The 15,072-nt window shown below is 59.1% G+C and overlaps 1 protein-coding gene across 1 annotated transcript in view; it reads right to left on the reverse strand.

The window, feature by feature from the left end:
* scrib (scribble planar cell polarity protein) overlaps window positions 1-15,072 on the reverse strand; it is a 542,315-nt gene that overhangs the window by 35,485 nt on the left and 491,758 nt on the right. The window contains exons 39-40 of the mRNA XM_068016616.1: window positions 8,269-8,408; window positions 8,053-8,087 (exon numbers count right to left, since the gene is read on the reverse strand). Of these exons, the coding sequence (XP_067872717.1) occupies window positions 8,053-8,087; window positions 8,269-8,408 (175 nt within the window). The remainder of the gene's footprint in view (window positions 1-8,052; window positions 8,088-8,268; window positions 8,409-15,072) is intronic.

Below are 15,072 nucleotides of genomic sequence, written 5' to 3' on the forward strand. Positions count from 1 at the left end.
GGGGGGAAGAGACGGGGGGGGGAAGAGACTGGGGGGGGGAAGAGACTGGGGGGGGGGGAAGAGACTGGGGGGGGGGAAGAGACTGGGGGGGGGAAGAGACGGGGGGGGAAGAGACGGGGGGGGAAGAGACGGGGGGGGAAGAGACGGGGGGGGGGGAAGAGACGGGGGGGGGGGAAGAGACGGGGGGGGAAGAGACGGGGGGGGAAGAGACGGGGGGGGAAGAGACGGGGGGGGAAGAGACGGGGGGGGAAGAGACGGGGGGGGAAGAGACGGGGGGGGGAAGAGACGGGGGGGGGAAGAGACGGGGGGGGGGAAGAGACGGGGGGGGGGAAGAGACGGGGGGGGGGGAAGAGACGGGGGGGGGAAGAGACGGGGGGGGGGAAGAGACGGGGGGGGGGAAGAGACGGGGGGGGAAAGAGACGGGGGGGGGAAAGAGACGGGGGGGGGAAAGAGACGGGGGGGGGAAAGAGACGGGGGGGGGAAAGAGACGGGGGGGGGAAAGAGACGGGGGGGGGGAAAGAGACGGGGGGGGGAAGAGACGGGGGGGGGGGAAGAGACGGGGGGGGGAAGAGACGGGGGGGGGAAGAGACGGGGGGGGGAAGAGACGGGGGGGGGAAGAGACGGGGGGTAAGAGACGGGGGGGGGAAGAGACGGGGGGGAAGAGACGGGGGGGAAGAGACGGGGGGGGAAGAGACGGGGGGGGGGAAGAGACGGGGGGGGGGGAAGAGACGGGGGGGGAAGAGACGGGGGGGGGGGAGAGACGGGGGGGGGAGAGACGGGGGGGGAAGAGACGGGGGGGGAAGAGACGGGGGGGGGAGAGACGGGGGGGAAGAGACGGGGGGGAAGAGACGGGGGGAAGAGACGGGGGGGAAGAGACGGGGGGGAAGAGACGGGGGGGAAGAGACGGGGGGGGAAGAGACGGGGGGGAAGAGACGGGGGGGAAGAGACGGGGGGGAAGAGACGGGGGGGAAGAGACGGGGGGGAAGAGACGGGGGGGAAGAGACGGGGGGGAAGAGACGGGGGGGAAGAGACGGGGGGGAAGAGACGGGGGGGAAGAGACGGGGGGGTGGGGGGAAGAGACGGGGGGGTGGGGGGAAGAGACGGGGGGAGGGGGTGGAAGAGACGGGGGGAGGGGGTGGAAGAGACGGGGGGAGGGGGGAAGAGACGGGGGGAGGGGGGAAGAGACGGGGGGAGGGGGGAAGAGACGGGGGGGAGGGGGGAAGAGACGGGGGGGAGGGGGGAAGAGACGGGGGGGAGGGGGGAAGAGACGGGGGGGAGGGGGGAAGAGACGGGGGGGAGGGGGGAAGAGACGGTGGGGAGGGGGGAAGAGACGGTGGGGAGGGGGGAAGAGACGGTGGGGAGGGGGGAAGAGACGGTGGGGAGGGGGGAAGAGACGGGGGAAGGGGGAAGAGTCGGGGGGAAGGGGGAAGAGACGGGGGAAGGGGGAAGAGACGGGGGGGAGGGGGAAGAGACGGGGGGGAGGGGGGGAAGAGACGGGGGGGAGGGGGGGAAAAGACGGGGGGGAGGGGGGAAGAGACGGGGGGGAGGGGGGAAGAGACGGGGGGGAGGGGGGAAGAGACGGCGGGGAGGGGGGAAGAGACGGGGGGGAGGGGGGAAGAGACGGGGGGGAGGGGGGAAGAGACGGGGGGGAGGGGGGAAGAGACGGGGGTGGAGGGGGGAAGAGACGGGGGTGGAGGGGGGAAGAGACGGGGGTGGAGGGGGAAGAGACGGGGGGGAGGGGGGAAGAGACGGGGGGAGGGGGAAGAGATGGGGGGAGGGGGGAAGAGACGGGGAAGGGGGGAAGAGACGGGGGGAGGGGGGAAGAGACGGGGGGGAGGGGGGAAGAGACGGTGGGGGGAGGGGGGAAGAGACGGGGGGAGGGGGGAAGAGACGGGGGGAGGGGAGAAGAGACGGGGGGAGGGGAGAAGAGACGGGGGGAGGGGGAAGAGACGGGGGGAGGGGGAAGAGACGGGGGGAGGGGGGAAGAGACGGGGGGAGGGGGGAAGAGACGGGGGGAGGGGGGAAGAGACGGGGGGAGGGGGGAAGAGACGGGGGGGGAGGGGGGAAGAGACGGGGGGAGGGGGAAAGAGACGGGGGGGAGGGGGGAGGGAGAAGAGACGGGGGGGGGAAAAGACGGGGGGGGGAAGAGACGGGGAGGGAAGAGACGGGGGGGGAAGAGACGGGGTGGGGGAAGAGAAGGGGGGGGGGGAAGAAACGGGGGTGGGAAGAGACGGGGGGTGGGAAGAGACGGGGGGGGGAAGAGACGGGGGGGGAAGAGACGGGGGGGGGGGGGAAGAGACGGGGGGGAAGAGACGGGGGGGGAAGAGACGGGGGGGGAAGAGACGGGGGGGGGAAGAGACGGGGGGGGAAGAGACGGGGGGGGGAAGAGACGGGGGGGGGAAGAGACGGGGGGGGGAAGAGACGGGGGGGGAAGAGACGGGGGGGGAAGAGACGGGGGGGGGAAGAGACGGGGGGGGAAGAGACGGGGGGGGAAGAGACGGGGGGGGAAGAGACGGGGGGGGAAGAGACGGGGGGGGAAGAGACGGGGGGGGAAGAGACGGGGGGGGGAAGAGACGGGGGGGGGGAAGAGACGGGGGGGAAGAGACGGGGGGGAAGAGACGGGGGGGGAAGAGACGGGGGGGGGGAAGAGACGGGGGGGGGGAAGAGACGGGGGGGGGGAAGAGACGGGGGGGAAGAGACGGGGGGGGAAGAGACGGGGGGAGAGGAGACGGGGGGGAAGAGACGGGGGGGAAGAGACGGGGGGGAAGAGACGGGGGGGAAGAGACGGGGGGGAAGAGACGGGGGGGAAGAGACGGGGGGGAAGAGACGGGGGGGGAAGAGACGGGGGGGGAAGAGACGGGGGGGGAAGAGACGGGGGGGGAAGAGACGGGGGGGGAAGAGACGGGGGGGGAATAGACGGGGGGGGGAAGAGACGGGGGGGGAAGAGACGGGGGGGGAAGAGACGGGGGGGGAAGAGACGGGGGGGGAAGAGACGGGGGGGGAAGAGACGGGGGGGGAAGAGACGGGGGGGGAAGAGACGGGGGGGGAAGAGACGGGGGGGGAAGAGACGGGGGGGGAAGAGACGGGGGGGGGGGGAAGAGACGGGGGGAAGAGACGGGGGGGGAAGAGACGGGGGGGGGAAGAGACGGGGGGGGGAAGAGACGGGGGGGGGGAAGAGACGGGGGGGGGAAGAGACGGGGGGGGGGAAGAGACGGGGGGGGGAAGAGACGGGGGGGGGGGAAGAGACGGGGGGGGGAAGTGACGGGGGGGGGAAGAGACGGGGGGGAAGAGACGGGGGGGGGAAGAGACGGGGGGGGGAAGAGACGCGGGGGGGAAGAGACGCGGGGGGAAGAGACGCGGGGGGGAAGAGACGCGGGGGGGAAGAGACGCGGGGGGGAAGAGACGCGGGGGGGAAGAGACGCGGGGGGGAAGAGACGCGGGGGGAAGAGACGGGGGGGGAAGACACGGGGGGGGAAGACACGGGGGGGGGGGAAGAGACGGGGGGGGAAGAGGCGGGGGGGGGAAGAGACGGGGGGGGGAAGAGACGGGGGGGGAAGAGACGGGGGGGGAAGAGACGGGGGGGTGGGGGAAGAGACGGGGGGGGGGGAAGAGACGGGGGGGGGAAGAGACGGGGGGGGGAAGAGACGGGGGGGGGAAGAGACGGGGGGGAGAAGAGACGGGGGGAGAAGAGACGGGGGGGAGAAGAGACGGGGGGGAGAAGAGACGGGGGGGTGGGGGGAAGAGACGGGGGGGAGGGGGGAGGGGGAACAGACGGGGGGGAGGAAGAGACGGGGGGGGAAGAGACGGGGGGGGAAGAGACGGGGGGGGGAAAGAGACGGGGGGGAAAGAGACGGGGGGGGAAAGAGACGGGGGGGGGAAAGAGACGGGGGGGGGAAAGAGACGGGGGGGGGGAAAGAGACGGGGGGGGGAAAGAGACGGGGGGGGGAAAGAGACGGGGGGGGGGAAAGAGACGGGGGGGGGAAAGAGACGGGGGGGGGAAGAGACGGGGGGGGGAAAGAGACGGGGGGGGGAGAGACGGGGGGGAGAAGAGACGGGGGAGGGGGGAAGAGACGGGGGGAGGGGGGAAGAGACGGGGGGAGGGGGGATGAGACGGGGGGAGGGGGGATGAGACGGGGGGAGGGGGGAAGAGACGGGGGGGAAGAAGAGACGCGGGGGGAAGAAGAGACGCGGGGGGAAGAAGAGACGGGGGGGGGAAGAAGAGACGGGGGGGAAGAAGAGACGGAGGGGGAAGAAGAGACGGGGGGGGGGAGAAGAAGAGACGGGGGGGGAGAAGAAGAGACGGGGGGGGAGTAGAAGAGACGGGGGGGGAGTAGAAGAGACGGGGGGGCGGGGGAAGAAGAGACGGGGGGCGGGGGAAGAAGAGACGGGGGGCGGGGTAAGAAGAGACGGGGGGCGGGGGAAGAAGAGACGGGGGGCGGGGGAAGAAGAGACGGGGGGCGGGGGAAGAAGAGACGGGGGGGGAAGAAGAGACGGGGGGGGAAGAAGAGACGGGGGGGGGAGAAGAGACGGGGGGGGGGAAGAAGAGACGGGGGGGGAAGAAGAGACGGGGGGGGAAGAAGAGACGGGGGGGGGGGAAGAAGAGACGGGGGGGCGGGGGAAGAAGAGACGGGGGGCGGGGGAAGAAGAGACGGGGGGCGGGGTAAGAAGAGACGGGGGGCGGGGGAAGAAGAGACGGGGGGCGGGGGAAGAAGAGACGGGGGGCGGGGGAAGAAGAGACGGGGGGCGGGGGAAGAAGAGACGGGGGGGGAAGAAGAGACGGGGGGGGAAGAAGAGACGGGGGGGGGAGAAGAGACGGGGGGGGGGAAGAAGAGACGGGGGGGGAAGAAGAGACGGGGGGGGAAGAAGAGACGGGGGGGGGGGAAGAAGAGACGGGGGGGGGGGAAGAAGAGACGGGGGGGGGGGAAGAAGAGACGGGGGGGGAAGAAGAGACGGGGGGGGGAAGAAGAGACGGGGGGGGGAAGAAGAGACGGGGGGGGGGAAGAAGAGACGGGGGGGGAAGAAGAGATGGGGGGGGAAGAAGAGATGGGGGGGGGGAAGAAGAGACCGGGGGGGGGAAGAAGAGACCGGGGGGGGGGGGGAAAGAGACGGGGGGGGGGAAAGAGACGGGGGGGGGGAAAGAGACGGGGGGGGGATAAGAGACGGGGGGGGGGATAAGAGACGGGGGGGGGGATAAGAGACGGGGGGGGGATAAGAGACGGGGGGGGGATAAGAGACGGGGGGGGGATAAGAGACGGGGGGGGGATAAGAGACGGGGGGGGGATAAGAGACGGGGGGGGGATAAGAGACGGGGGGGGGATAAGAGACGGGGGGGGGGGATAAGAGACGGGGGGGGGGATAAGAGACGGGGGGGGATAAGAGACGGGGGGGGGGATAAGAGACGGGGGGGGGGGGATAAGAGACGGGGGGGGGGGGATAAGAGACGGGGGGGGGGGATAAGAGACGGGGGGGGGATAAGAGACGGGGGGGGGATAAGAGACGGGGGGGGATAAGAGACGGGGGGGGGATAAGAGACGGGGGGGGATAAGAGACGGGGGGGAAAAGAGACGGGGGGGAAAAGAGACGGGGGGGGGAAAAGAGACGGGGGGGGGAAAAGAGACGGGGGGGGGAAAAGAGACGGGGGGGGGAAAAGAGACGGGGGGGGGAAAGAGACGGGGGGGGGAAAGAGACGGGGGGGGGAAAAGAGACGGGGGGGGGAAAAGAGACGGGGGGGGGGAAAAGAGACGGGGGGGAAAAGAGACGGGGGGGGGAAAAGAGACGGGGGGGAAAAAAGACGGGGGGGGAAAAAGACGGGGGGGGAAAAAGATGGGGGGGGGAAGAAGAGACGGGGGGGAAGAAGAGACGGGGGGGGAAGAAGAGACGGGGGGGTGGGGAGAAGAGACGGGGGGGGAAGAAGAGACGGGGGGGAAGAAGAGACGGTGGGGGAAGAAGAGACGGTGGGGGAGGGGGGAAGAGACGGTGGGGGAGGGGGGAAGAGACGGGGGGGAGGGGGGAAGAGGCGGGGGGGAGGGGGGAAGAGGCGGAGGGGAGGGGGGAAGAGGCGGGGGGGAGGGGGGAAGAGGCGGGGGGAGGGGGGAAGAGACGGGGGGGAGGGGGGAAGAGACGGGGGGGAGGGGGGGGGAAGAGACGGGGGGGAGGGGGGGGAAGAAGAGACGGGGGGGGGGGGAAGAAGAGACGGGGGGAGGGGGAAGAAGAGACGGGGGTGGGGGAAGAAGAGACGGGGGGGGAAGAAGAGACGGGGTTGAGGGGGGACGAGACGGGGTTGAGGGGGGAAGAGACGGGGGGGAGGGGGGAAGAGACGGGGGGGAGGGGGGAAGAGACGGGGGGGAGGGGGGAAGAGACGGGGGGGAGGGGGGAAGAGACGGGGTGAGGGGGAAAGAGACGGGGGTGGAGGGGGGAAGAGACGGGGGTGGAGGGGGGAAGAGACGGGGGTGGAGGGGGGAAGAGACGGGGGTGGAGGGGGGAAGAGACGGGGGTGGAGGGGGGAAGAGACGGGGTGGAGGGGGGAAGAGACGGGGGGGAGGGGGGAACAGACGGGGGGGAGGGGGGAACAGATGGGGGGGAGGGGGGAACAGACGGGGGGGGAGGGGGGAAGAGACGGGGGGGGGAGGGGGGAAGAGACGGGGGGGAGGGGGGAAGAGACGGGGGGGAGGGGGGAAAGAGACGGTGGGGGGAGGGGGGAAGAGACCGGGGGAACGGGGGAAGAGACCGGGGGGAGGGGGGAAGAGACAGGGGGGAGGGGGGAAGGAGACGGGGGGGGAGGGGGGAAGACGAGACGGGGGGGAAGACGAGACGGGGGGGGAAGAAGAGACGGGGGGGGGAAGAAGAGACGGGGGGGGGAAGAAGAGACGGGGGGGGAAGAAGAGACGGGGGGGGAAGAAGAGACGGGGGGGGAAGAAGAGACGGGGGGGGAAGAAGAGACGGGGGGGAAGAAGAGACGGGGGGGGGGAAGAAGAGACGGGGGGGGGGGGGGGGGGAAGAGGAGACGGGGGGGGGGGAAGAGGAGACGGGGGGGGGGGGGAAGAGGAGACGGGGCGGGGGGAAGAAGAGACGGGGGGGGAAGAAGAGACGGGGGGGGGAAGAAGAGACGGGGGGGGGAAGAAGAGACGGTGGGGGAAGAAGAGACGGTGGGGGAAGAAGAGACGGTGGGGGGGGGGAAGAAGAGACGGTGGGGGGGGGGGAGAAGAGACGGGGGGGGGTGAAGAAGAGACGGGGGGGGTGAAGAAGAGACGGGGGGGGGTGAAGAAGAGACGGGGGGGGGTGAAGAAGAGACGGGGGGGAAGAAGAGACGGGGGGGGGGAAGAAGAGATGGGGGGGGGAAGAAGAGACGGGGGGGGGGAAGAAGAGACGGGGGGGGGAAGAAGAGACGGGGGGGGGGGAAGAAGAGACGGCGGGGGGGGGAAGAAGAGACGGGGGGGGGGGAAGAAGAGACGGGGGGGGGGGGGGGAAGAAGAGACGGGGGGGGGGAAGAAGAGACGGGGGGGGAAGAAGAGACGGGGGAGGAAGAAGAGACGGGGGGAGGAAGAAGAGACGGGGGGAGGAAGAAGAGACGGGGGGAGGAAGAAGAGACGGGGGGAGGAAGAAGAGACGGGGATGAGGAAGAAGAGACGGGGGGAGGATGTAGAGACGGGGGGAGGAAGAAGAGACGGGGATGAGGAAGAAGAGACGGGGGGGGAGGAAGAAGAGACGGGGGGAGGATGTAGAGACGGGGGGGTGGAAGAAGAGACGGGGGGGGGTGGAAGAAGAGACGGCGGGGTGGAAGAAGAGACGGCGGGGTGGAAGAAGAGACGGGGGGGTGAAGAGACGGGGGGGTGAAGAGACGGGGGGGTGAAGAGACGGGGGGGTGAAGAGACGGGGGGGTGAAGAGACGGGGGGGTGGGGGGGTGCTGGGTGAATCAGAGAGAAAGAGAGAGCTCGGTCGAGAGAGCCGGAGACAGCAGTGTGTGAGGCAACTATGTTGAACGAGCAGACAGTAGTTTATCATCAACATTTTATGGAAACAATTCAGTGCATTAAAAGCAAGGGTCCACTCACCAGCCTTCCCGGAGATGTGATGCGAGGGCTGTGATCTGTAACACAAACAGTTCAACAGTCAGTGGCGATTATGTTGCTGACCACGTAGAACTGATTCGGGAGAGGGATAGGCATTGTGAAACTGGTGTGGACTCCAAGCACTGTCTCGGGGTATGGGAGAGGGTGTCATCATGTGGGCTACGGGATCATGGCAGTGGGGGTGGAGATTCTACGTACCGTCCAGCGGTGTGGGGGAGGGGGTTGCAGCAGGAGATGGCGACTCCGAGAGCTGGTCCAGGGGGCTGCGTTTCTTCGGCTCCTTTGATTTGGCAATCACCATTTGTGCTTTCAGCGCATCCTGTTCAAGAGACTTCATCCTGCGGAAGAGAGGTGGGAATGTCAATGTTACCAGGAGGGGACGGGAAGGACTGCAGTGAGAGAGGGGCTCCAGACTCCCAGGAGCTTGCTGACAAAATTATGGCACCCATTTGTCTGCATCTCTGTGACATGTCACCATGTTCAACCTGCTCCTATTCCCAACTTGGTACAGACAGGCGAAGCTCTCTCATCAGCCACTACCACAAGATGTAAACATGAGAAAAGAACAGCTCGAAGCCCAGCCCAGTGCAGAGAATGCAATCCAGTTCAAAATAGATCAAATTGCTTCTTTCTGAAGAATTCTTTTGTTCATCTTTGCGAGGAATGTTAATGCTAAAGGATTGTGGTTTAGGATAGATCACTAGCAGCACTAGTGAGGTACCGAGTGAAGCTCGAACCATGTGTCTCAGCTCCTGACTCTGACAATCAGACAGAGATTGCCAATAAAATTCCACACACACTGGAGATGCCATTTATCACAGGGGATTCTCGCAGTGAGCAAAGACTGTCACCCCATCAGTCTGGACGGGATCTGATCCCAGAGGTAGAAGGTCTGAGTGTGTAAGGTGTTGAGAGCAGCACTCCATGTCAACACATGCCAGAACTCACCCCTTCACTTGGACAGAAGCCTGATCCCACTCCCCAACTGAAATACAACATGCAGGCCCACACCCCTTGCAATACACACACTAATAAGACATCTGTCCTATCTAACAGTCCACCATCATGTTCAAGGGGGATATCACTGTAAGGTACCTTATTGAGTTTTTCGAGAAGGTGACCAAACAGGTGGATGAGGGTAAAGCCGTGGATGTGGTGTATATGGATTTCAGTAAGGCGTTTGATAAGGTTCCACACGGTAGGCTATTGCAGAAAATACGGAAGTATGGGGTTGAAGGTGATTTAGAGCTTTGGATCAGAAATTGGCTAGCTGAAAGAAGACAGAAGGTGGTGGTTGATGGCAAATGTTCATCCTGGAGTTTAGTTACTAGTGGTGTACCGCAAGGTTCTGTTTTGGGGCCACTGCTGTTTGTCATTTTTATAAATGACCTGGATGAGGGTGTATAAGGGTGGGTTAGTAAATTTGCGGATGACACGAAGGTCGGTGGAGTTGTGGATAGTGTCGAAGGGTGTTGTAGGGTACAGAGGGACATAGATAGGCTGCAGAGCTGGGCTGAGAGATGGCAAATGGAGTTTAATGCGGAGAAGTGTGAGGTGATTCACTTTGGAAGGAGTAACAGCAATGCAGAGTACTGGGCTAATGGGAAGATTCTTGGTAGTGTAGATGAGCAGAGAGATCTTGGTGTCCAGGTACATAAATCCCTGAAAGTTGCTACCCAGGTTAATAGGGCTGTTAAGAAGGCATATGGTGTGTTAGCTTTTATTAGTAGGGGGATCGAGTTTTGGAGCCACGAGGTCATGATGCAGCTGTACAAAACTCTGGTGAGGCCGCACCTTGAGTATTGCGTGCAGTTCTGGTCACCGCATTATAGGAAGGATGTGGAAGCTTTGGAAAGGGTGCAGAGGAGATTTACTAGGATATTGCCTGGTATGGAAGGAAGGTCTTACGAGGAAAGGCTGAGGGACTTGGGGTTGTTTTCGTTAGAGAGAAGGAGGAGGAGAGGTGACTTAATAGAGACATATAAGATAATCAGAGGGTTAGATAGGGTGGATAGTGAGAGTCTTTTTCCTCGGATGATGATGGCAAACACGAGGGGACATAGCTTTAAGTTGAGGGGTGAAAGATATAGGACAGATGTCAGAGGTAGTTTCTTTACGCAGAGAGTAGTAGGGGCGTGGAACGCCCTGCCTGCAACAGTAGTAGACTCGCCAACTTTAAGGGCATTTAAGTGGTCATTGGATAGACATATGGATGAAAATGGAATAGTGTAGGTCAGATGATCGGCGCAACATCGAGGGCCGAAGGGCCTGTACTGCGCTGTAATGTTCTAATTCTAATTCTGTATCTACAAGTCCACTGTCCACCTCAAAGTCTAGCCTCTACCTGTCACAAACATTAAAACACAACAGTTTGATCGGCCCATCTGTCCCACATCACGATTGGCTATAGGAGGGCTGGATCCAAACCACCCATCGGGCAAGAACTCAGGAACTTTTCCCACTAATTGCTTCACACTCTACCCCACAAGCACTAACCACAGGGGAAGTGGAGGGTTGGCCCCAGCCCAGTGCTCTACACCGCTGCTCTTTTTATACTTCACATACCACAGCCTAACAGGACTGTAGAGGTCTACAAGTGCTGAATGACAACTTTTGGCCCATCGTGTCTGTGCTGGCTCTTCCCTAAAGTGATCTAAGAGTGATGCCACCCCTGCTCCATTTCCACTAGCCTGCACCTTCCTTCTTCTGCTTCCAATGATTATCAATCGCTAATTTGACACAAAATTCGGAAGTGTAATGAACCGTGAGGACAGTAACAGACTTTAGGAGGACACAGACTGCTGAAGTAGAACATAGAACAGGAGGCTATTCAGCACCTCGAACCTGTACTGCCTTTCAATGAGATCATGGATGATGTGCAACCTAACTCTATACACCTGCCTTTTCTCCACATCTCTTAATAGCTTTGGTGAACAAAATTATGTCGATCTCTCATTGAAAATTAACAACTGATCTAGCATCGATTGTCATTTGTGGAATTGAGTTCTAAACTTTTACCACCCTTTGCACGAAGAACTGTTTCCTAATTTCACTCCTGAAAGGTCTGGTTCTAATTTTTAGACGATGCACCCTAACCCTGGACTCCGTAACCAGCAGAAACAGTCTCCCTCTATCTACTCTATCTGTTCCCCTTAATAGCTTGCAAACTTTAATCAAATCGCCCCTTAACCTAGTCAATTTCAGGGAATCTAACCATACTTTGTGTAACCTCTCAAATAGACAGACAGAACAATGACAGATAAAATTAAACACAGAGAAGTGGACAGTGATTCATTTTGTTTGGAAGAATAAGGAGAAGCAATTGAAACTAAATAGTACAATCTAGGATACAGGAACAAAGAGACCTGGGGATGAAAGTACAAAAATCTTTGAAGGTGGCAGGACAAGTTGAGAAGACTGTATAAAAAGCACACAGGATCCTTAGCTTTATAAACAGCAGCACAGAGTACAAAAGCAAAGATGTCATGCTAAAACTTTAAAAATCACTGCTTAGGTCCCAGCAGGAGTATTCTGTACAATTCCAGGCATCACAAGTGCAGGGTAGTGAAGGGGCATACATTAATCAGAGCGTGACAGGAATGGACAGAGAATACAAGCATAAGAGTACAGCAGAAATTAGAACCAGAGTAGGTAAAAATGGTAAAAAGTCAAAGCTTAAGGCTCTTTATCTGAATGCACGTAGCATTTGTAACAAGATAGATGAGCTGACGGTACAGATAGAAATAAATGAATATGATTTGATAGCTATCACAGAGACGTGGCTGCAGGATGACCGGGACTGGAATCTCAATGTTCAAGGATATTCACCGTTTCGGAAGAATAGGCAGAAAGGAAAAGGAGATGGGGTAGCTTTGTTATTAAAGGAAGGGATCAGTGCAGTTGTGAGTAATGATATAGGTGTAATAGATCGTGATGTAGAATCAGTTTGAGTGGAAATAAGGAATAGCAAGGGAAAGAAATCACGGGTGGGAGTGGTCTATAAGTCCCCGAGGAGTTGCCTCTCTGTAGGACAAAATATTAACCAGGAAATAATGGAGGCGTGTAAGAAGGGCACCACAATCATCATGGGTGATTTTAATCTGCATATGAACTGGGCAATTCAAATTGGCAAGGGTAACATGGAAGACGAATTTGTAGAGTGTATCAGGGATTGTTTCTCAGAACAATAAATTGCAGAACCTACCAGGGAACAGGCTATTTTAGATTAGTAATGTGTAATGAGGTAGGATTAATAAGAGATCTCGTAGTTAAGGATCCTCCAGGAGGAAGCGATCATAACGTGGTAGAATTTCAAATTCAGTTTGAGGGTGAGCAACTGGGGTCTCAAACCAGTGTCTTCAACTTAAACAAGGGCGATTACAAAGGTATGGAGAAACAGTTGTCTAAAGTGCGCTGGGAAAATAGACTATCGGGGGAGTCAGTAGATGAGCAGTGGCAGATTTTTAAGCAGATATTTCATAACACTCAGCAAACATTTATTCCAGTCGGAAGGAAGGACTCGTTGAGAACGACGAACCACCCGTGGATAACAAAGGAAGTTAAGGAGATTATCAGATCAAAAACAAAGGTGTACAATGCAGGGAAAGCTAGTGGTAGGCCAGAGGATTGGGAATTTTTTAGAAACCAGCAGCAGATGACTAAAAAACTAATAAAGAGGGAGAAAACTGATAACAGTAAATTGGCAAGAAATATAAAAACAAACAGTAAGAGCTTCTACAAGTATATAAAAAGGAAGAGAGTAGCTAAAGTAAGTGTGGGACCCTTAGATGATGAGACTGGGGAATTAATAACAGGGAACAGGGAAATGGCAGATAATTTAAACCAATATTTTGCATCGGTCTTCACGGTGGAGGACACTATAAACATCCCAACAATAATAGACGAACAAGGTGTAAATGGGAGGGAGGAACTTGTAACAATCTCTATCACAAGGGAAAAGGTGCTGCACAAACTGATGGGACTAAAGGCAGACAAGTCGCCAGGACCTGATGGCCTGCATCCAAGGGTTTTAAAAGAAGTGGCTGCAGAGATAGTGGAGACATTGATCATAATATACCAAAACTCACTGGATTCCGGTAGGGTACCAGCGGATTGGAAAACCGCTAATGTGACGTCCCTGTTCAAGAAAGGAGGGAGGCAAAAAGCAGGAAACTATAGACCAGTTAGCTTAACATCTGTCACTGGGAAAATGCTGGAGTCGATTATTAATGAAGAAATAGCAGGACATTTAGAAAAACATAATGCAATCAAACAGAGTCAACATGGTTTTATGAAAGGGAAATCATGTTTGACAAATTTATTAGAGTTCTTGGAAGATATAACAAGCGGAGTGGATAAAGGGGAACTGGTAGATGTAGTGTATTTGGATTTTCAGAAGGTGTTTGATAAGGTGCCACATAAAAGGTTATTGCACAAAATAAGAGCTCAGGGTATTGAGGGTAATGTGTTGGCATGGATTGAGGATTGGCCAACACACAGAAGGCAGAGAGTTGGGATTAATGGGTCTTTTTCAGGTTGAGGTGGGCCGAAGGGCCTGTTTCAGTGCTGTATCTCTAAATAAATAAATAAACTAGTGGGGTGCCACAAGGATCAGTCCCAGGGCCTCAACTTTCTTCTTTCTTTCTTTGGCCTCCTTGTCTCGAGAGACAATGGGTAAGTGCCTGGAGGTGGTCAGTGATTTGTGCAGCAGTGCCTGGAGTGGCTGTAAAGGCCAATTCTAGAGTGACAGCCTCTTCCAGAGGTGCTGCAGATAAAATTGGTTGTCGGGGCTGTTACACAGTTGGCTCTCTCCTTGCGCTTCTGTCTTTTTTCCTGCCAACTGCTAAGTCTCTTCGACTCGCCACACTTTAGCCCTGTCTTTATGGCTGTCCGCCAGCTCTGGCGAACACTGGCAACTGACTCCCACAACTTGTGGTCAATGTCACAGGACTTCATGTCGCGTTTGCAGACGTCTTTAAAGCGGAGACATGGACGGCCGGTGGGTCTGATGCCAGTGACGAGCTCGCTGTACAATGTGTCTTTGGGGATCCTGCCATCTTCCATGCGGCTCACATGGCCAAGCCATCTGAAGTGCCACTGGCTCAGTAGTGTGTACAAGCTGGGGATGTTGGCCACCTCGAGGACTTCTGTGTTGGAGATACGGTCCTGCCACCTGATGCCAAGGATTCTCCGGAGGCAGCGAAGATGGAATGAATTGAGACAGAGCTCTTGGCTGACATACGTTGTCCAGGCCTCGCTGCCGTAGAGCAAGGTACTGAGGACACAAGCTTGATACACTCGGACTTTTGTGTTCTGTGTCAGTGCGCCATTTTCCCACAATCTCTTGGCCAGTCTGGACATAGCAGCGGACGCATTTCCCATGTGCTTGTTGATTTCTGCATAGAGAGACAGGTTACTGGTGATAGTTGAGCCTAGGTAGATGAACTCTTGAACCACTTCCAGAGCGTGGTCGCCGATGTTGATGGATGGAGCATTTCTGACGTCCTGTCCCATGATGTTTGTTTTCTTGAGGCTGATGTTTAGGCCAAATTCGTTGCTGGCAGCCGCAATCCTGTTGATGAGTCTCTGCAGACACTCTTCAGTGTGAGATGTTAAAGCAGCATCGTCAGCAAAAAGGAGTTCCCTGATGAGGACCTTCCGTACTTTGGTCTTCGCTCTTAGATGGGCAAGGTTGAACAACCTGCCATCTGATCTTGTGTGAAGGAAAATTCCTTCTTCTGAAGACTTGAACGTATATGAGAACGGCAGGGAGAAGATGATCCCAAACAGTGTAGGTGTGAGAACACAGCCCTGTTTCATGCCACTCAGGATAGGATTGTGCCTTTCATATTGTCATGGAATGAGGTGATGATACTTAGTAGCTTTGGTGGACATCCGATCTTTTCTAGTAGTCTAAAGAGACCACGTCTGCTGACGAGGTCAAAGGTTTTGGTGAGATTTATGAAAACAACGTAGAGGGGCATCTGTTGTTCGCGTCATTTC

The sequence above is a fragment of the Heterodontus francisci genome, chromosome 2, assembly GCF_036365525.1.
Source record: "Heterodontus francisci isolate sHetFra1 chromosome 2, sHetFra1.hap1, whole genome shotgun sequence".
NCBI lineage: Eukaryota > Metazoa > Chordata > Chondrichthyes > Heterodontiformes > Heterodontidae > Heterodontus > Heterodontus francisci.